This window comes from Micromys minutus, assembly GCF_963924665.1.
Source record: "Micromys minutus genome assembly, chromosome: 22".
Lineage (NCBI taxonomy): Eukaryota > Metazoa > Chordata > Mammalia > Rodentia > Muridae > Micromys > Micromys minutus.
The window spans coordinates 19074415-19098378 of record NC_137957.1 but is presented as its reverse complement, the minus strand read 5'-3'; the positions used below and the strand labels follow the sequence as shown (position 1 = coordinate 19098378).

General features: G+C 37.7%; 1 protein-coding gene across 1 annotated transcript in view; it reads right to left on the bottom strand.

Annotated features, from left to right (window-relative positions):
- The window catches only part of TRHDE (thyrotropin releasing hormone degrading enzyme), a gene marked incomplete at both ends in the record, with an annotated part of 372282 nt that overhangs the window by 265261 nt on the left and 83057 nt on the right, over positions 1 to 23964 (bottom strand). The window contains one exon of the mRNA XM_080935655.1: positions 173 to 299. Within this exon, the coding sequence (XP_080791781.1) occupies positions 173 to 299 (127 nt within the window). The remainder of the gene's footprint in view (positions 1 to 172; positions 300 to 23964) is intronic.

Sequence of the window (23964 nt, the reverse complement as noted above, 5' to 3'; positions counted from 1 at the left end):
AAGACTCCAGGTCATTAATCTTATTTTACCTCTTAAGAAAAAATTATTTTTGTACTCATCTCTAAAAATATAAATCTTTGAAGTTTTATGCTGCAGGATACCTCAACTAGTAATGAAGAAGAAATTCCACCTTCCAGGAGTCCTTCCAATAAAAGAACCAAGAAATTCTTACCTAGTTTTGGCAAAGAATAGGGCACTTTAAAGTAGTCTTCATAAAATTCTATTAATCTCTTTGTAATGTGGAGAGCATAGTCCCCGGATCCTCTTCTGATAGCGTCAGGTCTTGCATATAATCGAACCTAATTAAAAATATATATAAAAGTTACTTTAGCCTTTTGGTACTTGAGTTTTATTTTCCCTGAACATATGAATCTATGCAAATCACTTTGGATAGTATAAAAATGAGAGAGTTCTTGTTTATAGATAAAAACATTGTGGCAAAAGAGCCAAATTCAAACAATCGACATGACCGAGTAGAACCTGTACTCACTTTCCAGGATGACATAGAAATGATTTTTACACCTTGCATTAAAACAAATATTCTAAGTTATCACTTACATGTGTTTGCTAGAGATATGAAGGCATGGTGGATTAGTATAATGGATCCCTGGCTCAGCAAGAGAGAAAACTCATGGTCTATTATGACATGCTGCATCGAGCTTTGGAAGAATTACCAGATTGGAAATGTGTGTGTGTGTGTGTGTGTGTGTGTGTGTGTGTGTGTGTGTGTGTGTGTGTCTTACTTATGCTTCCTTTTTCTTGTTTTTTTGTGTCTTTGAAATCAACTGTTTTTATTCCAAATTCACGAAGTAAGAACAGAAAACTTTTCATGTACATAAGCAACCACCACTCAGGAAACTCCTCTGTACCTGCTTCTAGATTCAAAATCAGCTGGTGTAATTCATATTTTTAACACAATCTGGGCACTAGCTATTGATTCCTAAAACAAGCATCATAAATTGTCTAGTCCTTGGACAAAATAAAAAAGCCCCAAAGTGATCAACACAAAACTGAACAAAGCCAACAATCCTATAGGAAAGGTTAAAATAAGATTAGTTTTCATAAAGCTTTCATAAAACTATCCAGCATCTTTCCTTCCAAAGGCTAAATCTATTTTTCACAGATGTAGTCCCTAATCCTCATATCAATTCTGTGAATAAGAAGTATGCATTTCATGCAGCAGTAGAAAGGGAAGCAGCAAGGGAGTTGGAGTTCAGCCCTACTCCTTTGCTAACCAAGCTGGGGGATACTGAAAAAATCATTTAACCTCTTTGGGTCTTATTTATAAAGTGGTGGTGTTTGCCACCAGCAGTTGCTAAAGTGCTTTTCAGTTCTAAAACATATTACCTCCAATCCCATTTTACAAATAAGGGAGTCTGTGTTCTTTTTAAATCACCACAAAAAAATAAGTGGTTTACTCAATGTACCAAAATGGATATTTATTTCCAACAATAAAACAAAAGAAAAGCTGTATTCAGTTTTAATGTAAAAATTGATTATACAATTAACTCTCTATTAGCCCGGAATAAGAGACAACAGAGATGTATAGTCAGAACATATAGGTTGGTTTATAAGGAAAATGCATTCTGACTTCAAGTTAGAAAGACATGTAATTCAATAAGAGACCTGCTAAATTCAATAACAACTGTTTACTTAAATTGCAAATTACTTACTCCCTATCAGTAAAATCAAGTGGCAAATTTAGTTGATAGCCATCAACAGTCTTATCTGGAAATGGTATATAACTAAAAGCTATCAGGACAAATGTACAAACAGAAGTAGAACCTGTCACTCAGAAAGGCAATAGGTACCCTGCCATGATGTCAACTCTTTATAAAGGTGGAATGCCTTATACAAAGTTCTCAAAAACAATCCCTCAGAGAAGATGAGGACATAGTTGGTTTAGAAACAAAGGCTTTGAAAGCCATGCCTTCAGCACATGGGAGACTTGGTGTATTCAGGAGCTCACAGAAGCCAGGTTTACCTGCACAAGATCAAAACAGACAATAGTCCAGAATGGAATGGAAAGAGGTTCATGAGGGGCTATGGATAGATGAGTTGCAGAATCAAAGAAAAGAACATGGGGCAGACATAAAGTTGCAAGGATATAGTAATGGGCGTGGAGTATGGCATTCTCAAAAAAATTAATAAAACAATTAAATTTAAAACTAAGTAGATAAATGCATATGAATTTTAAAGTCACCTACATGCAGAGATGGCTTCCAAGGGAGTGAAGAAAGGAAAATAGGAGAGTGAGAAGCAAGCAAGCAAAGAGATGGGAACTGAGCACACCAAATAAAAAAGAAGACAGAGCCGGGACAATGAATGCCTCCACCAGAGACCACTGCTAACAATTCATTGTGCATTCAGTCAGTCACAGAACTGTTTATTTGGCACTGTTTTGGTACCAGATCCAAGATTAAACATTTTCACTTCCTACTCTGGAGTACATGCTATGCTGTCTACCTAATCATAGGAGCCACGAAACGTAGGAAAAGTGTTGTGCACACAACACACTACAAATCTCAGACGGGTACTGAGGAATGATGAGGTTTTTAAAAAGCCCCTGGTGAGTAACTGATAAATTGATACTGCATCTGTTGCAGGTACTACTGCAATGTGACATAACAAGGGTCACTGACTTAACATTTAGGCAGCACCGTTGATTTGGTTAGAAACACAATCATGTCTGTCAATCACGTCTACCAGTTAGTCAGGCATTTTCTAGAGCCAAGCAGGAGAAACACAATTAAATCAATCTGGTTGTCAAGATTTGATGGAAAGAATCCAACTTGAATGAGAAGACAAAACAGACACATGCTGAACACAATGTCTTCATTCTCTGGTTCAGACATTTATTGCAGGCCTGCTGTGTTCCAGGCATTGTACTAGGGAATAGAAATAGAACAATAAAATCCCCTACTACAAAATGAACAAGACATTTATACTTACTGCTCTTAAGAGGTTCACCGTGTGTGGAAAACAAACAAATAAATCACCAACGAAAATACAATCCAAGAAATAGAACACTGCATTCTGTCTTCCCACTCAGCAGAACACAGAGCTAAATCCTATCTCAACCCTCATCTTTCTGATGCCATTATTCCCAAAATATCCCCTTTGTTTCCATTTCATCAGCATGTGGCTCCATAGCACAAACACTCTGTACTCTCTCTTATGGTTTTTGTTACTATTGTGAGTTTTGCTCTTTTCTTTTCTTTTCTTTTCTTTTCCTTTCTTTTTTTCAGATGAGGACTTGTTATGTACCAAAAGCTGGCTCCAGATTATGATCTTCCTACCTAAGTCTCCAAAGTGCTGGGATCATACGGATGCCCCAACAGAGCCAACTTCCTGTGCTTCTCTGCTTTGTTTGGAACTTCATAGAGATCTTCCAATTTGAATTCTCATAGCAATAATCAGGGAGTTAACATCAAAGCCAGGACACTTTAAATAATGAGGGGGTCTACCATTACCTGAGAGGCAGTAGGTTTAAGCAAGGCATTTGTTACGTACCCTCCCTGTCTCTAGTGTCCCTTACACTCAAGGGAAAACAGCTTTTCCTCCCCACAGCTAGACTAAAACCGATCTCAACAGGATCAGTAATAACCACATGGTGGCAAATCTAACACCCAATTCAGAGCTCAAACCATCAGCAGAAAGGACATTTAGTTGATTATTGGACGTCCTTGAAACAGTTTCTTTCTGTGGACCAGTCACTTCTCAATGTTGGTGGTGGAGTTCCTTGTTTCAATTTAGACCTCTTTGCTTCTCTGTTTACATTCAGTCCTTTAATTATAATGACTAGCTTTGTGTTTATGTGACTTCCAAAGTGATAACTTACCCAATAAATCTGGGCTTTCATAATCATTAACCAACTGTCCACTTGACATCTCCACTTCGAATCTCAGACATCACATCCAAAAGCCAAATTCCTGCTGATCCATACACACAGCTGTTCCTTCAAATCTTTCCACCTCTCAGTTAAATGCACTTTATCCCGCTGTCTGGACCCAACATATCCAACATCTCTGCATCCTTGTCTCCCCCACAAACCAGATTATCCTATTGCCTCTTCCTTCAAAGCGTACCCAGAACCCTGCAGTTCTTACCACATTGCTGGTACCACTCTTGTCCTAGCTGTCTATTTTTTTCTTATTGTTCTCCACACAGTAATCAAAGTCTCTCTGATACACAAGAATCAAATCACGTTATTCTTCTACTTTTGACCACCTTTCCGAGTCATTCAGAGTAAAATCCCAAGGGTTTAAAAATTTTTTACACACAAACACTTGATTTCTCTAGCTCTCTGCTTTTATACCTATTGTTCTGCTGACACTCATGTGAAACTCAAGGCTTTAAAGCTTCCACTACATATCTCCACAACCCATCCCTTCATCATCTTCAGACAGCTGACTAAGTATCTCATGCTCCTAGAAAACCTCCTGCTGACCCAGGCCTGTCTAACCCTTCCCAAGATTTGCCTTGAGACACTGCCATTGGACCAAGCATGTGTGTAGATTATCTACTTTTATTTTTCCTGCCTTCTTCACCATGAATATAACCTGAATAGGGACAAAGAATTTAGTCTGATATATATAACTACAAGAATGTGTTATGTGTTTAGGTCAAAATATGTGTATGGAGTATTGGGTATGTAAGCCTTTGATAAATGATGTATACAGAGAATTGAATTTTACAGGAACATACAAATCCTAAAATATAAGACCAATGCCTCAAGAAGAGCAAATGTTTAGCTTAATCTTTAAATAAATAAATAAATAAATCTGGGTGATGGGAGGGATGACTAAACAATTAAGAGCATTTGTTATTCATGCAGAGGACTCAGCTTTGTTTTCCAGCTTCCATATGGAACTTTATAAGCATCTGTAACTCCATTCCCAGGAGATGCAATGCCTTCTTCTGCCTTTTTTGGGTATCAGTAACAGACATGGAACAAATATTAGCAGGCAAACAGAACACTCAAATACACCAAGTAAAGTAAATAAATCTTTTATGTTAAGAATATTAAAGCTAGATGTTGTAAGAGCTTTTATCCACTGGCCCATGTTATTTTACGAATATAAATATAAAAGCCCATGGTCTCCTGAGACTAATATATCATTAAACATGTTTTCAATACTTTGGTTCTATCTGATCTTCTGTGGTAGGCAGGGAAATTCCCCAGATAATAGTGTTCAAGGCCTAATCCTAGCCTGAAACTGACTTTGCAGGTATAATTTATTAATAAATAAATTTGACGATGTGTGTGTGGTGGGAGGAGGGGGCAGCTAGATGTAGCAAGCTACAAAATTGGTATGTATGCAGTATCCCAGACAAAAGTATTGTGTTTGTTTAATTATTTATTTGGTGTGGTGTATTGGCCTAGCACATGTGTGTTCTAACAGGACAACTTCTATGACTCAGTTCTCTATTTTCACCACACATGTCATAGGGATTGATCTAATGGTCATCAGACCTAGCAGCACCCTCCTTTACTAACCAGGCCATCTCATCACCCAGCCAGACCAAAGCATCAATAAGACAACAGTGGACAAATAGTAAGTGATCTCAAAGGGACTACTAACCACTGGGGCTCTATTACAATAGATGTAGAGATTCACAGGAAGATATTAGGCAAAAGAGTGATAAGCCTATGTCTACATTTCAGAAAGATCATGGGGAAAAAAAAACCAAGATATCATACAGAAGACTACTTAAGACTGCATGCAAAGAGACAGAGTACAAAAATGAGGAGATGTACAATGGTAGACTGAACATCTAAAGAGAAATTTCGAGCACAGATACAGATGTGCCTATAAACCCTATTGTAAAATAAAAGTGTAATACTGTGGGCATAGGCCAGTCATGTAAAGACTTGAGCCACAGAATGCCATGATCAGAATTAGGATTGGGAACAACTGCATTGGCATCAACAAAGATGAGAGATTAGAACCAAATAGAAAAGAGGGTCAGGAAATAGGTCATGGTAGCATAGATGTCCGGGTGAAAGATGGTAGGCATTAGAACTGAAGAGAGGCAGTAAGGATGGAAAGACATGGATGGATGCATTAGATGGGTCCTCATGCTGTTGAGCAAGCACCTTAGTTACTGAGTAAAGCCAACTGAAGTCACAGTCTCACTTAAAAACAATTATTCACCTCATCTGTACTCAGGTGCTCACTCCAGGGCCCTGCAGAAACAAGTGAGATCTAGTTGATGGATCAGGGGAAACAGCCAAAGTAGCTCACAAACTGAATGATTCCTGTGTGGTTAATGGAGTAAATGTAGAGGTAATTCTCCTCGTAGTTAGGGGAGAACACCAGAGTTGTTTGCTTCTTTGAAAGTCACTATGTTCTACACAATCACGACACAGAGACTGAATCTTCATGAAGACACAGTCATCACTTATAGGCGATGAAATATAATTTTATTACCACCGCTTATTTGCATTTTCTGATGTTCTCTGATAAGGCTCTAGCTCTGAACGTGTAAATTGCTTTCCAGACTTTATCTGTCCACTCTAGAGCACCTTCCCACAACAAATAGGAACCAAACTCTATGGATGTTGAGTTCCCTAGGAAGGACATCACAATAACATTGGCACACGGGGCTTGAGCTTCAGATTCCGTACTGCCTATTTCTGTTAACTTGTGACAGCCAGTTAGTTTACCTTGGTCTCTGTTTAAAGTGCTTGCCCGAAGGAATGGCTTATCAGAGTTTGTTTATTATCATATGCCTGGAAAGTTGATGTGTCATTAATTTGCCTGAAGTTGTCACATCTAGTCTCCATTTAATTTGAGGAGAAAATGAAAAGGTGATTTTCTGCATATAATCTTATTCCTTTGCATTTTTCCTTGCCCTTGAAAATACAATCTAACCGTTCAGTAACTTTTCTCTATCATTTACCCTTGAATGCTGCTCTATTATTCTTTAAACTGCCCGTGAACTTAGCAGTGATTTACAAAACTTACTGGCATAACCAGGACAGGAAAGAATAATACACTGACTCTAGAAATATATTCTGATAGCCTCACCCTGACGACCATGCACCAGAGCTATGAATGAAAGTGAGGCCACATGTAAACATCCATTTCGTCGCTAAAAATGCAATGACAAGGCCTGTTGGACCCAGTGGCCTTCATGTAATTTTATGAACTATCAGTATTTTAAATGCTTGTTTGAGCATAGGCAGAGCTCCTCAATCTCCTCCATGTATCATCTTTTCACAAAGGCAGGGATGGTAATCAGCTGTCCTGCAAACTAAATAGTCTGCTTAGAGCATGTTGCAGAATACATCCACATGACATGTGAATTTGGCTTGGTGGAAAAGAAAGTTACCTAGAGTCATAGTTAGGGTTTGACTGTTGTGAGCAGATACCATGACCAAGGCAAGTCTGATAAGGACAACATTTAATTGGGGCTGGCTTACAAGTTCAGAGGTTTAGTCCATTATCATCAAGGTTGGAGAGAACATGGCAGCATCTAGGCAGGATGGTACAGGAAGAGCTGAGAGTTCTACATCTTCATCTGAAGGCTGATAGCAGAATGCTAGCTTTCAAGCAGCTAGAAGGAAGGTTTTATAGCCCACACCCACCATGACAGGCCTACTCTAGCAGGAACACACCTTCTAATCGTGCTATTTCCTGCACTGAGCATTTATAAACCATTACAGCTAGTTAAGGGTGGCCATTAGAGGTGGCACATAGACACTGGCAATATTAGGAGGGTATATGCCTTAGAAAGGACTCACATAAAAGAGAAACTTAGATCTGTTATTCAAACTGATTTTGTCTCTGACAGCTGTGCCACTTAGAAGAGCCTTGGAGACTGTTTAAAGACATCATGATAGGGCTCTACGTATTTGATTAATATTTAATAAGCTTCTATCTGTTAACTGTCAGGCAATGTTTCATGTGATGAGTACATAAAGCTAAGCACACATGACAAGGTCTTCCCTCTCAGGGAACTTGTGTTTCAGAGAGGAGACATGACAATGAGGTCTTAGGACACCAGGTAGGCTTCTTATTTACACTGTCTCAGAAACATCCTCTTTACAGAACAGATGATTCAGTAGAGCTCAGACAGCCTACCACAGAAGTGAGGATGTGCAATTAGTTATTCAGACACTTACGTATAAAAGTCTACATTTTATTATATTTGAGAGTCCCAAAGAAAGTATACTTTCTTTGGGACTCTCAAATATAATAAATACACAGCAAAAGAAAAATGAAAAGAAATGTAAGACCATACTCACAGTTGTCAGAAGCACTGTGAAACTTTCCACTAAGTAAATTTAGACACTGTCTCCCAACATTAAAAACACTTCACTGACTTGTTAAAATTTATCTTTACGAAATTCACCTGTGGAGTGAACACAGTGTTAGCAATAAATTCTGACTTTACAGGTTAAAAAAAATTGGAAAGATTTCATACCATCAAGTTTCTTTAGAAGACAGTGATCCTAAATCTATGTCTACAGAATTTTCTTGAAGGTTGTATTAATTCTTTGTTATAGTAAAAAATGTACTGTAGTCAGGCATTGATGGTGCATGCCTTTAATCCCAGGACTTGGGAGGAAGAAAAAGGTAGGTCTTTGTGTTTAGAACAAGCCTGGTTTACAGAGTGAGTTCCAGGGCAGCTCAGAGATACATTAAAAATCCCTTGTGTAGAAAAACTTTTTAAAAATGGGGTACCTTCTATATAATTATGAGAACTCCTATATCATTACATAAAACGACCAAGAAAAATTCCATTTATAAAACTAGCACACCTGTTAAAGCCTTGAATAGAATTTTCTCTTATTTGACAGTTGTAATTTGATACTTTAAGTTTAAATAAACCTTTGGCTTGCCACATTTATTTGTAATGTATGTATATCACAAGAGTACATTATGAACTTTGCAAGGCATAGTAATTATTTCACAGCCTTAAAATATCACTATAATAAAAGTAAATTTTCTTTTCTTTGACTTAAGAAACAGTCCCTTTCACTAATAATTACAAAACAATGATATGTTCTTTTCTAAATTCTCAGCCACTAAAACTGAACTCAATCACATATAAGAATATCTTTTCTCTTGGTGGTTCTTCCTTCAAATCAGTAAAATAGAACAAGCCTCAGGGAAATGTTGGGTAATAGGGCTCTGAGAAGAAAGCTATTTATTGATATGAAGATGAAAAACATGTGTTAAACAAAAACAGAAAACAAAAAAATAAACATCTAGAACTTTAGCATTACCTAAAATTTTAAAACTCATGTTTATTTCTAGGAAAAACTGAAATGATACAAAGCCTTGGCTGAAGTAAAAAAGCCAGTGCCTACCTGAGAAGGCCAAGAAACATAAAGTTTGGGGTGAAAGAGGAGGTAATAAGCTCCCATAGGGGTGAAGGTCCCTGGAGGATAGGAACTGAGACTGCTTGTGACAGTGATGTATACAGAGTCTGCAGCTTTGAGAAGCTGAGAGTCACTTTAGAATCTACAGCATTGCCACGATAGCAAACCATTAAGGGGTATTATTCAGCCAACAGAATAATTAAGGTTTCCTCAGACACAGAAGCCACTGAACACAAATTTTAATATTACATAGAAGATGTATTCTGTAGAGTTTAGAGTGAGAGTGTCAAAGGTGGTAACAAGCCATCTCCATCTGACAGCCCCGACTCTAACCAAAGAACACATTCTGAAAATGGGGAAAATTGTAGATTTATGTTAAGGTGATAAGTGATTGGACATTGGAGAGATAAGCGGGGAAAGGTCGAGGAGCAGAAGAAGAGGTGGATAGAAAATTAAGGGGAGGAATCAAGATGGAGCTGGAGAAAGAGGAGGCTACGGGGCTGATAAAAGGTTAAGATATCCATTTAATATTTACTACAACAGAGAATTTAGAAATTAGGACTGATCCAGCCGGAAAGGCGGCTCGTACAGGCTGAGCAACTGGTGAGTGGGAGACCTAGGCTGCGGGGGAGCAGAGGGATCTCTGCGGAGTGCACACGGAAAGGGCACCCCCTGCCCTGACCTGCCCTGTCCTCCCCAATCCAGTGACCGGGAACAGATCTTAGGAACTTCTGTTCCCACCCGGAGACGACTTCAGGACGCAGAGCAGAGCCTGGCCCAACCACCAGCCGGAAAGGCGGCTCGTACAGGCTGAGCAACTGTGACTGGGAACAGATCTTAGGAACTTCTGTTCCCACCCAGAGAGGACTTCAGGACGCAGAGCAGAGCCTGGGCCAACCACCAGCCGGAAAGGCGGCTCATACAGGCTGAGCAACTGGTGAGTGGGAGACCTAGGCTGCGGGGGAGCAGAGGGATCTCTGCGGAGTGCACACGGAAAGGGCACCCCCTGCCCTGACCTGCCCAGTCCTCCCCGATCCAGTGACCGGGAACAGATCTTAGAAACTTCTGTTCCCACCCGGAGACGACTTCAGGACACAGAGCAGGGCCTGGCCCAACAGCCAGCCGGAAAGGTGGCTCGGAGAGGCTGAGCATCTGTGACCAGGAACAGATCTTAGGAACGTCTGTTCCCACCCGGGGGCGACTTCAGGACGCAGAGCAGAGCCTGTCCCAGCTGCCACCCGGAACCTGGGCTGCTGGGGAGTAAAGAGATCTCTGAGGAGTGCACACGGAAAGTGTACCAGGGACACAGACCAGATACAAGGGAAAGGCAAGAACATATCACTGACAACAAAATGGCAAGAGGAAAGAGAAAGAGTATATCCCAAGGAAACCAAGACAATCAAGCAACACCAGAACCCAGCTCTCCAATAGTAGCAAACATAGGAATTCCAAACACTCCAGAGAAAGAAGACACAGACCTGAAAACATGCCTCAAGATGCTGATAGAGTTACTTAAACAAGAAAGGGAGGAAAAGCAAAAAGATTCAGAAGCTTTTAAAGAAGAAACAAGAAAAACACTCAAAGAACTCAAAGAACGAGACGAAAACAGAACCAAAGAAATAAAGGAATGGAAGAGGGAAATTAAAACAGAAATTGACACAATAAAGAAAGCGCTAAAAGAGATAACCCTAGAGTCAGAACACCAAAAAAAGAAATCAGGAGTCACAGAAGCAAGCATTTCCAACAGATTACAAGGGATCGAGGAGAGAATCTCGGGGGCAGAAGACAACATTGCAAACATAGACAAAACAGCCAGAGAAGATGCAAAAAACAAAAAGCTCCTAACCCAAAATGTCCAGGAAATACAAGACACAATGAGAAGACCGAACCTAAGGATAATAGGAATAGAAGAGGGAGAAGAGTATCAACTAAGAGGCACAGTAAATATCTTTAACAAAATCATAGAAGAAAACTTCCCTACCCTCAAGAATGAGATGACCACGAGCATAAAAGAAGCCTTCAGAACTCCAAATAGGTTGGACTAGAAAAGAAATACCTCCCGACACATAATAGTAAAAACATCAAGTGCCCAAAGTAAAGAAAGAATACTAAAAGCAGTAAGGGAAAAAGGTCAGGTAACATATAAAGGCAGACCAATCAGACTCACACCCGATTTCTCAACAAAGACTATGAAAGCTAGAAGAGCCTGGACAGACATCATGCACTCCTTAAGAGAGCACAAGTGCCAGCCCAAGCTGCTATACCCAGCAAAACTATCAATCACCATCGATGGAGAGACAAAGATATTTCAAGACAAATCAAAATTCACACAATATCTGACCACAAACCCAGCACTACAACGAATTATAGGTGGAAAACCCAATACAAGGAGGGAAAATACAGCCTAGTAAAAACAAGAAAACTCCTAAACAAGAAAACTAAAGAAAAAAACACAGACACAACTCAACCCAAAAAAAGCAAAAATGGCAGGAAACAGAAACAATTATTCCTTGATATCTATTAACATAAATGGTCTCAACTCCCCAATAAAGAGACATAGACTATCAGACTGGATACATAAACAAAATCCAGCCTTTTGCTGCATACAGGAAACTCATCTCAGAGACAGAGACAGACACTATCTCAGAGTAAAAGGGTGGGAAAAAACTTCCAAGCAAACAGCTCCAAGAAGCAAGCTGGAGTGGCTATTCTAATATCGAATAAAGTAAATTTCCAACCAAAAGTTATCAAAAAGATAAAGAAGGACACTTTTTACTCATTACCGGGGAAATCTGTCAGGAGGAACTCTCAATCCTTAACATATATGCTCCAAATAAAAAATCACCCACATTCATAAAAGAAACTCTACTAAAGCTCAAAAAATACATTTCACCCCACACAATAATAGTGGGAGACTTTAACACCCCACTCTCACCAATGGACAGATCAGGGAAACAGAAACTGAACAAGGACACTGCAAAACTAGCAGAGACTTTGAACCAACTAGAATTAATAGATATATACAGAACATACTATCCTAAAGTAAAAGAATACACCTTCTTCTCACCACCCCATGGCACCTTCTCGAAAATTGACCACATAATTGGACACAGAACGAGCCTTCATCGATATAAGAAGATTGAAATACTCCCATGCATCCTCTCAGATCACCATGGTCTACGGCTGGTCTTTAACAACAACAAAGACAACAAAATGCCCACATACACATGGAAACTAAACAACACTCTGTTAAAGGATAGCAGGGTCAAAGAAGAAATAAAGAAAGAAATTAAGGATTTTCTAGAATTCAACGAAAACAAAAACACAACATACCCAAACCTATGGGATGCAATGAAAGCAGTATTGAGAGGAAAACTCATTGCCCTAAGTGCTTCCAAGAAGAAACTGGAGAGAGCTCACATCAGCAACCTGACAGCACAGCTAAAAGCCCTAGAACAAAAGGAAGCAGATATACCCAAAAAGAGTAGACGGCAAGAAATAATCAAAATTAGGGCAGAAATAGACCAAATAGAAACAAAAAAAAACCATTGAAAAAATCAACAAAACAAAGAGTTGGTTCTTTGAGAAAATCAACAAGATTGATAAACCCCTAGCCAGACTAACTAAAGGGCAAAGAGAGAGAATCCAAATTAACAAAATCAGAAAGGAAAGTGGTGACATAACAACTGAAACTAAGGAAATTCAAGAAATCATCAGATCCTACTACAAAAACTTATACTCCACAAAATTGGAAAATCTGGAGGAAATGGACGAATTCCTAGACAGATACAAGGTCCCAAAGTTGAACCAGGACCAAGTAAACCATCTAAATAACCCTATAACACCTAAAGAAATAGAAGAAGTCATCAAAAGCCTCCCAACCAAAAAAAACCCAGGTCCAGACGGGTTCAGTGCAGAATTTTATGAGACATTTATTGGGGATATAACACCAATATTCGCCAAGCTATTTCAAAAGATAGAATCAGATGGAATATTACCCAACTCATTTTTTGAGGCTACAATAACCCTCGTACCTAAGCCACACAAAGACCCTACAAGGAAAGAGAACTTCAGACCAATCTCACTTATGAACATTGATGCAAAAATACTCAACAAAATCCTTGCAAACCGAATCCAAGAACACATCAAAACCATCATTCATTATGACCAAGTAGGCTTCATCCCTGGGATGCAGGGATGGTTTAACATAAGGAAATCCATCAATGTAATCCACCATATAAACAAACTTAAAGACCAAAATCACATGGTCATCTCACTAGATGCTGAGAAAGCATTCGACAAAATCCAATACCCCTTCATGTTAAAAGTCCTGGAAAGAACAGGAATCCAAGGCCCATATTTAAACATAATAAAAGCAATATACAGCAAACCAACAGCCAACATCAAACTTAATGGCGAGAAACTTGAAGCAATCCCACTAAAATCAGGGACTCGACAAGGCTGCCCACTCTCTCCCTACCTATTCAACATAGTACTGGAAGTCCTGGCTGGAGCAATTAGACAGCAAAAGGAGATCAAGGGGATACAAATCGGAAAGGAAGAGATAAAAACATCACTCTTTGCCGACGACATGATAGTGTACTTGAGTGACCCCAAAAATTCCACCAGAGAACTCCTACAGCTGATAAACAAGTTCAGCAAAGTGGCCGGATACAAAATTAACTCAAACAAATCAGTAGCCTTCCTATCTATACTCAAAGGACAAACATGTGGAGAAAGAAATTAGGGAAAAGGTACCCTTCACAATAGTTACAAAAACTATGAAATACCTTGGTGTGACTCTAACTAAGGAAGTAAAGGACCTGTATGACAAGAACTTCAAACCTCTAAAGAAAGAAATTGAGGAGGATCTCAGAAAATGGAAAGATCTCCCATGCTCATGGATTGGAAAGATCAACATCTTAAAAATGGCCATCCTACCAAAAGCAATATACAGATTCAATGCAATCCCCATCAAAATTCCAACCCAGTTCTTCATGGAATTGGAAAGATCAATGTGCAATTTCATATGGAATAACAAAAGACCTAGAATAGCGAAATCCATCCTCAACAACAAAAAAACATCTGCGGGAATCACTATCCCTGACCTCAAGCTATATTACAAGGCAATTGTGCTGAAAACTGCATGGTACTGGTACAGAAATAGGCAAGTGGATCAATGGAATAGAATAGAAGATCCAGAAATGAGCCCTCATGTATATGGTCACCTGATTTTTGACAAAGGAGCAGTAAACATTCAATGGTAAAAGGACAGCCTATTCAACAAATGGTGCTGGTCCAACTGGCACTCAACATGCAAAAGAATGAAAATAGACCCATTCTTATCTCCTTGTACAAAGCTCAAGTGTAAGTGGATTAAAGATCTCCACATTAAACCAGATACACTGGAACTATTAGATGAGAAAGTAGGGAAAACCTTAGAACACATAGGCACAGGAGAAAATTTCCTGAACAAAACACCAATGGCTCAAGCTCTAAGGTCAAAGATTAACAAATGGGACTTAATGAGATTGCAAAGTTTCTGTAAGGCTAAAGACATAGTCAAGAAAACAAAACGGCAACCAACAGAATGGGAAAAGATCTTTACCAACACCACATCAGATAGAGGCCTAATATCCAAGGTGTACAAGGAACTCAAAAAGCTAGACACCAGAGAATCAAATAACCCTATTAAAAAATGGGGTACAGAGCTAAACAAATCATTTTCAGTTGAGGAAAACCGAATGGCCGAGAAACATCTGAGGAAGTGCTCGACATCCTTAGCCATCAGGGAAATGCAAATCAAAACAACCCTAAGATTCCACCTCACACCAGTCAGATTGGCCAAGATCCAAAACTCAGATGACAGCAGATGCTGGCGAGGCTGCGTAGAAATAGGAACACTTCTTCACTGTTGGTGGGGTTGCTAGCTAATACAACCACTCTGGAAATCTGTCTGGCGATACCTCAGAAAATTGGATATAGTACTACCTGAAGACCCAGCTATTCCACTTCTGGGCATATACCCCAGAGACACTTTAATACACAACAAAGATATATGCACCACAATGTTCATAGCGGCTCTATTTATAATAGCCAGAAGCTGGAAGGAACCCAGATGTCCTTCAGAAGACGAATGGATACAAAAATTGTGGTACATATACACAATGGAATACTACTCAGCCACCAGAAACAATGACTTAACCAAATTCTTAAGAAAATGGCTGCATCTAGAGAAGATCATCCGGAGTGAGATAACTCAGTCACAAAAGAACAGACATAATATGCAGTCACTGATAGTGGATGTTAACCCCAGAGGCTTGCACTCCCCCAGAAACAACTCACAGACTGTATGAAGTCCAAGAAATAAAGAAAACAAAAACTATACATATATTCACAAAACAAGAAGACTTTGACTATTTCCATGTTGCATTTTGTTTTGCATGTACTTTACGCTTATTGCAACTAGTACGTTTTCAATGCATACTTTCAAGCCCTTGAAAAAAATCAAGTACTGACTAAAAAACATATTCACATGGTTTTATGTAAAATTTATTTTAATGTCTGAAAAAACAGTACTGACAAAAATGTATAATTTTAAGCAAAAAATGTTTAAAATCTTTAAAAAAAATAATAAGCTGTTAGTCTTTTGTGTAGATGGAAATATCTCAAGAAACACTTCTTGTTATGATTAATAATTTGAGTCTTATTTGTAACAGATAAGAGGCCAATGTATTTTCCATGTATTTTCATGTTAAAAAAAAATAAATCTTGTTTTGAAGACAAAAAAAAAAAAAAAAAAAAAAAAAAAAAAAGAAATCAGGACTGATAAGGAGTTCAATGGCAGTACCTAGAATGAGATGGACGTTACTATTAAAACCACGACTGCCCGAATAGCAATCGTTTGAGAGGGGAAAATCAAAAAGGAATATCAGAACCTCTCCCTGAGTTTCCCCTGTCATCCATGTCTCAGAATCAGAAAGTAAAAGCAATCACAAACATGTCTGTAATGAAGTTGAAAATGAGCCCCACCTTAAATCTCACTCCAGAGCAAATGCAGTTTTTAAAAGAACCTAGACTAGTATGGCTGATGAAAAGGCTCCAGTGGCTGGTCTCTACCTACATCTCTCCTCCTTCTCCTTTGTAAAATGCTATCAAAGATTCAGGAGTAAAACCCCTGCTGAGAATCTCCCAACACCAGTTTGCCACCCACCATGGGGTTCCTTTTAAATCTGGTGGCCAATATACTATGGAAGAACAGGTTGTCTATATTTAAAGTGTGTATTTTGTCCTCTGTGAGACTTTATGTTTTATAACCATCCAACCCATGTCTCCAACCCTTTCTGTGTGTGCAGGCATATTGTCAATTGGCACAGTACTTCAATAAGCTATGGAGGTCCTTGTCCCTTTCTGCACTGAAACACAGCTACAATAGTCACTCACTATCCCTCCTAACTATGCTTTTCTCCAGGCAAGTGAATCAGCACTGTGATGATCTCTAGTCTCGGCTGTAACACACTTTACATTTATTTATGATGGATGGCATTTTCCAGCTCACTGTGAAGCTTAAGTCACTTATGGGTACTTCGTAGAAAGAGCTCTTTCATTTTGTTTTGTTTTTAGCAGTTGTACATCTATTGGCATCTGCTTCTAAATATATGCTGTAGAATGAAAGCAATCCTCAGAGCTAAGGACATCCTATGCCCTAGCCTTGTAGAACTTATGAGCATTACCTTATGTGGGAAAGGGTTTCGTATATGCCATTAACTTGAGAATCCTGAGAAGGGAGTATTACACAGGTTACCCAGGTGAGCTCAGATGAGGCAGTCAGAAGATGCTGAGCAGGTAACATATGATGAAGCAGAAAAGAAATGTAAAGATCCAAAGAATACAGAGTAGTCATGAATATCAGGTACCAGGAATGGAGCTGGGAAGATAAGAGACCAGATCACCCTCAAAGCCTCCAAAGAAACTAGCTACTTGGATCTCTTAGGGATCTCTACCCTTTAGGGCAGGGAGAGAAGATATTTGTGTTACATTAAAGACAATGAATGTCTGGTAATTTGTGACAGGTGCAATGAGACACTCATCTGTTTTAACATTTTGTCTTCCTGGCAGTTAATACACTGCTGTGTATTGAATTTTCTGAGTCTGCTGGGAGTACATTTTATGTTTATGTGTTTCTGCATCATGGACATAATTCTTTACAAGTTTCAACCTGCTAACTTTGGCACAACTGTGTTATTCAGCTATGTTACTCCCAAGCATATTTCCATACAAAACTGACAGAAACATAAAGATGAGTTAATAGAAGTTAACATCATCTACAAGGCTTTTCCTTTAATGGTTATCCTACCACATGTGACCCAGAAGCACACAGGATGATTACTGGAGTTTTTAGAATGCTATTCAGTATATACAAGTTCTGGCTGTGAAAGATCTATGTTTATATACATAAACACATACACACATATAGTAAATAAATAAGCCATAAAAGGAATGTGTATATGTGTGTTATATATGTTATATGTGTTGTTACTATCTTACAAGCTTTTATATGTACAACATGTAATAAAATATATAATAAAAGCATATCAAATTAGAAAAAATAATATATATAGTTATTATTTAAATCTTTCCCAATGTAAGTTTTCAGTGAAGATACAGTCACAAGAATGCTTTGAATTTTAACCTCTAGTATTCCTTTCCCCTAAACATTAAACAATCAGCAACAAGAGTCACATGAAATGTTTGGGAATCTGAAAATGTCATTTAATTCTGTCACATCCCATACGTAGCACAGAAGTGTTTAATTCCTTTCTGAGACAGAGGGTTTTCCTGTTGTTTTGTCACTTTACAGACTTGAATGGTTTGTTTTGCTTGGACTTTAAAGAAAGGAGAGAAGAGATTTAGGAACTTTCTTTATTTAGCTATCGGTTCCATAAGCAGTCAAATTCCTTGATTGGGAATGACAGCCAAGTATATGGGTAGGTGAATGTAGGACTTGGTGACAAGTTGAAATTCATTTTCCATTTAGTCTAGTCCATCTGTCCCTCAGTCTTTAATCCCAATCATCTGATGGCACCTCATAGATACAGTCTCCTCTAGACCTCGGCATTTAGTGAGAACACAGCAACATGCCTATGCAAGCATCTTTGTTGTATCTTCCCGAGATACTGATCTCCTTCTTCCTGTCCGGGTCCAACCTTCAGAACTGTTCCACTGATTTATAAAGCACATATTTACTGAAAGGCTACCCTGTACCAGGCTTTCCCCTAGGTGCTGGGATGAACCAAACATAAACGTTTCTATTATGGCTCAGTGGTTAAAAGTACTGACTGCTCCTCCACAGGACCTGAGTTCAGTTCCCAGCACCCACATGGCAGCTTGAGCCTGCCTGTAACACTAGTTCTATACATGCATGCAAATCACCAATGCACATAAAATGAAAATAAATACAACTTATAAAATGTTTAAGATAGAATTTTTGTTATAAGGAGTTTTAAAGTTGACTCTTCCTTTTGCATTTATTTATTTTTTTCTATATTTTGTCCCGAGAGTCTTTGGTTTTCTGTCTGAAGTTAGAGTTTGTGACTAGGAACATGGGATGCCTAGTTTGGGTAAGGAAAGTAGGGCCTTCATTCTATCATTTTGCCACTCAGTCGTACTTCCTCTGCGCATCAAGTCTCACTACTCTAGCCAACAATGTACTCTTACTTGTGTAAGTTCACATGTATGCTTGGATTGATTCAGATTTGTTTCTGTTGGCCCTGTATCTGCCATTGTATCAAGAATCTTTCATCTTTACTAACTTCTTTATTGATTCTTTATCAAGAATTCTCTAATCTTTAAAACTAAGGAATAAATTTTGGTGTCCAGTGCAAGCAGTATTTGCTTCTTATGGTTTTTTTTTGGAATTTCCTTCTGTATGAATTTTGGGATCATTTTTCATACTTACACATGAAACGCTACTGCTCAATTTGCCAGGATGACACTACGTTTGGAATTTAATTGAATACCATCAATTCCTTAACTCTGATGCTCAGAAAGCATAGTGTTTTCATTTTCATCTTTGTACCACATTTTATCTTTGAAACTTTATTAATATCCAATATATGAAAATACTCAAACCATAAAATATTGAAATTAGAATTGAAGAGAGCCTTTCTTAGTAATAAATATAAGATTGCTAAAGTAGTAATTAACAATGCACAGTTTCAAATAAGCTCCTAAATGGGAAAGATAGAATGGAAGTAGAAATATAAAAGATATCTATTAATTATATAATCTATTAAGAAATTCTACAATTAAAAGAAAGCACAAATAAAGTCATAAAATTAATGCAAAAAATCAAGGATGTTAACCTTTAAAGAGCAAAGTGACTGAATTGAGTAAAATTCCTTCCAACTAGAGTGTGGTATTTTAGAACTCCAATCAGAGAAGGGTTCAAACCATTGGTGAGGAATGGAGGGTGAATGGCTATATAGCAAAAACTAATGCTAAATCTTTTTTTTTCTCTTCTGAACAGAAATTTATTTTTAAGCTTTCAAATTTACTTTTTTTATTTTGTCTATTTCATTAGCTTTATTTTTCTCTATAAATTTTTCTGTTATACACAACGAGGATGATGCTAAGTCTTAATAAATATATCCATCATTCTATTCTCTCAATATTACTTATACAAGATAAAAGCTCTACAGGAAATAATAACTTTCATTTCATACTCAGCCAAACTTTACTCAGTGTGAGAATAAAAAGGGAATAAAGGCTTTGTCCCTCTTTTAAACCTTACTTCCTTCCATCAGAGCCTTGAACATCTACTACATTTAGCTCTGGGTACCTTGTGGGTTCTTGATACTTGGTATGATATTGGGTATGGTATTGGAAAAAATTATACTGAAAATTGGATGTCAGCTTCTGATCTATCACCTCTTGATGTTTGTAGATTGACTTTGAAACACACAGATGTTCTGGTTTAATTCTGTTTCCAGGGTGGATTTGTATCCACCTGTCTCACACAGGATTCCTAGAACAATGCCACAAAGGAATGGTGAAAGGAATTGGCTTGTTTCTGGTTGTATTTGGAATGCAGCCACAGCCTCACTGTCAATGATGCCTCTTGCCACAAAGTAAAATGCATTTCCCATTCACCATTTGCCAAGAACTATAGCATGCATGCCACTGGATTTCTCTAATGCATCCTTCACAAATATTTAAGTAACAGTTCTACCTTTTATCCTGTGACCTGTTAAGTAGTGAATTACAATAAAAAGCTCTCTATAGTTAAACCATTAACTGTATTCAGCCGAGGGCAGTATGATGGAGAATCCATTCATCCATATTGAATTTTTGCTTGTTTGTTTAAGGTATAATTTAACCTTCCCAGAGAGTTGGGAAAGCATACCTATAAAACTGTGAACCTAATGGTTTGAAGGATTTAACTTCTGACTACTGCTTTCAGAGCTTTAAGGCTATTGGTAAGTTTGTCCAAAATATTATTCCTTTTATAATTTTTAAAGTGTGAGAATAAATTATCATCCTTTGCATTTCTATTATATCTCTCTTATGTATAATTATTCGTAATTGAGATCATGTACCTTTTCTTATTAAAATGATTTTAAAAATCTATTGCAGTCCCTTTAAATGTTTTTGTGATTATAATTCAATTTATATCATTTCCTCTTCCCTTTAAGCCATCCGGTATAGCAAGTAGCCACTTCTTTTAATAGGACTCTCTGGTTTTGTTGAAGCTATTGTTTCTTATTTTTGTTTCATGAATGCTAATGTGATTTTCTACTTTTGAATTTATTACAGCCAGTTGTTTCTACAAACTCTTCAATAAAATAAGCATATAACCAGTTTTATCTCAAGAATGTCCTTACAATTTTATCTTTTATCATTACAAATTCTAAGTACTAATTTAGTTGCATTTCACCAAGCCTAATGTGATTATTCCCATTTTTGTTAATTTCTACCTACTCCATAACCTCCCACTTGACCAATAGATTGTGTAGAACATCACTTTCAGGTTTCTAATAATGTGATTATTAATTTTTCTGTGTTTTATCACTATGCAATATAATTCCAAACACATGATTTATCATTGGTGTTTAACATTAGTTTATTTTGTTTTCTTGCTTGCTTGTGCCTTGGTATTCATGTATATGTGTGCATGGTTCAGTAATTTGTGGGTTTTGTAAGTAACTGTTACACATGCTTAAAAATAACATCTAATTTCTACATTTTAAGAACTTAGTTCTATGAACATTCATCAGATTAACACAGTACAAGAGTAACTTTTTAGTCCCTGAAATCTTGGTTAAGATTATTGCCTTTAATAGTTTGAGAAAGTTGTTAAAAATCTCCTGCAAATACATTGGTCTGTAGTTGACCATCATGTGGTTCTTCCATTTGTTCATTATTTTAGGCTAAACTGAGCATCAAACCCTGAGCCTTCCTTACACATATTAGACAAACAGTCTACCACTGAGCTATATCCCCAACCCCGCCTATTCTTGTCTCCTATATTTTGAACCAACATTAGGTGTGCATAGTTTATATCTTTTTCATTAAATAATTTCATGATCTCTAGCCTTAGTAATATTGGATGCCTTAAAAAATCCATTTTATCAAATTTAAATATCCTCAACTAAAAAATTAAATTTATAGTGAGAAATGTTTAATTTAATTACTAATCATGATAATCAAATGAGTTACTATATGGAAAAGGTTTTAAAAAGTGGTCAGCAGAACAGCCAACCAAAGACTAGTCCAACTTAAGACACATTCCATGGGAAAAAGCCAACCCTGACACTCTTAATGATACCTTACTATGCTTGCAGACAAAAAACTAGAATTACTGTCTTCTGAGATGCTTCATCCAGCACCTGTTGGAAACAGATGCATAGACTCACAGCCAACCATTAGTCAGGGCTCAGGGTGTTGTGTAGAAGAGTCGGGGCTAGGACAGAGCAAGTCAGAGGGGTCAAGTCAACCATAAGAAGATCTATAGAGTCAATTAACCTGAGCCCATGGAGGCTCACAGAGACTGGACCACCAAGATCATGCAGGATCTAGACTTAATGTCCTCTACAGATTTGTAGCAGATATGCAGTTCAGGCTTCATGTGGGTTTCCTAGCATTTGGAGCAGGGACTGTTTCTGACTCTATTGGCAACCACTGGATTCTCTTCCCCTATTTGGACTGCCTGGTCAGGCTTCAGTGAGAGAGGATGCACTTAATCCTGCTGTAACTTGATGTTCCAGGGAAGGTGGGCTAACAAGTGGAGGGGAGGTACTTTCTTTTCTCTTAGGAAAAAGAGGTGGTGTAAGGGGGTAGGGATTTATGAGCGAGAGACTGGGAGAAGAGGAAAAGAGCTGGCAAATGAAATGTAAGGTGAATAAATAAATTAATGAATAAAAAGGTGATCAGCAGATGTACATTAGCTATTATTAATTTATATATTCATGTTTACTATGGTTAGTTCAGATAATTAATTAACAGAAGATATTTATTTAAATGTGTCATTAATTTGTTAACTTTTTGTTTCCACAGTGGTCCTTGCCATCTCGGTTAAACTTTCTTCCTTAGAGATCTGCCTTATGGTCATATTTTTTTCATCAAGGCTTATAAACAGAAAACCACCCCATTCTTCTTAACATGAAAATACCAACCCTTTTCCTTAAACAATAATGCATAAATTATGAAACAAGCCTAGGTAAACAGTAATGTGATTTCAACTTAACACTTGGAAGATAATGTTCCTTGATGGAGGTATCTGCTTTCCACTCTTGAGAAGTCGCTGTTCTTTCTTCCATTAATAGGTGCCTCCCTCTCTAGTTGTTGTTTTTCTAAGTATGAAAACATTTCATTATACACAAACTCAGAATAAACAGCCTCTCTATCAACAACCTTTGGTTTTAAAATGTACTGAGAATATGCATCCATATCTTTTGTCTTTGAAATGTTTTAATGAAGATTACAGGATTATATCATTTTATCTAAACCATGGGCCTGTCTAACTTCTTGCTTTTTTATTAAACCATGTGTTTTTATGCATATTCCCACCTTTAAGCTTTTCTGCTGCATTTTTGCATTTCATATTTTCACTACACTTATTTTAATGTGTCTTTCACAGGCTGCTCTTGATTTCTCTTTACTTCCCCACATTATCAGCAAATGGTTTTACACCGTCATATCATTTTAGTCTTAATCTGTATTAGATTTTAACCTATACATTCTATGTCCACTATTTTTCTTGTCAATCGGTGTAATTTTCACCTGGATTACTTTGATAAACTCATAGCCTCTCATATCTCTCTTTTTTCCTCTATAATTACTTTATACAACACACCAGAAAGTTCTTCATGGAATGTAAATACAGACATGCAACTTCCACCTTAAAATGTTCATTTGAGCCACGTACCATTTCAGCACTAAGGAAACTAAAGAAAGAAAATCACATGTTGTAGGGTAGCTTAGTCTACACAGCAATATCGTCTTCAAGTGTAATGAAAAAGAAGTTTGCTAAAGCTTATAAAAGTCCTTACACTCTTTGAGTGTCTCCCATAATGACTGTTCTCAACCACACCCCCTAGTTAGTTTCTAAGTACTACTACCAACCGCACAAA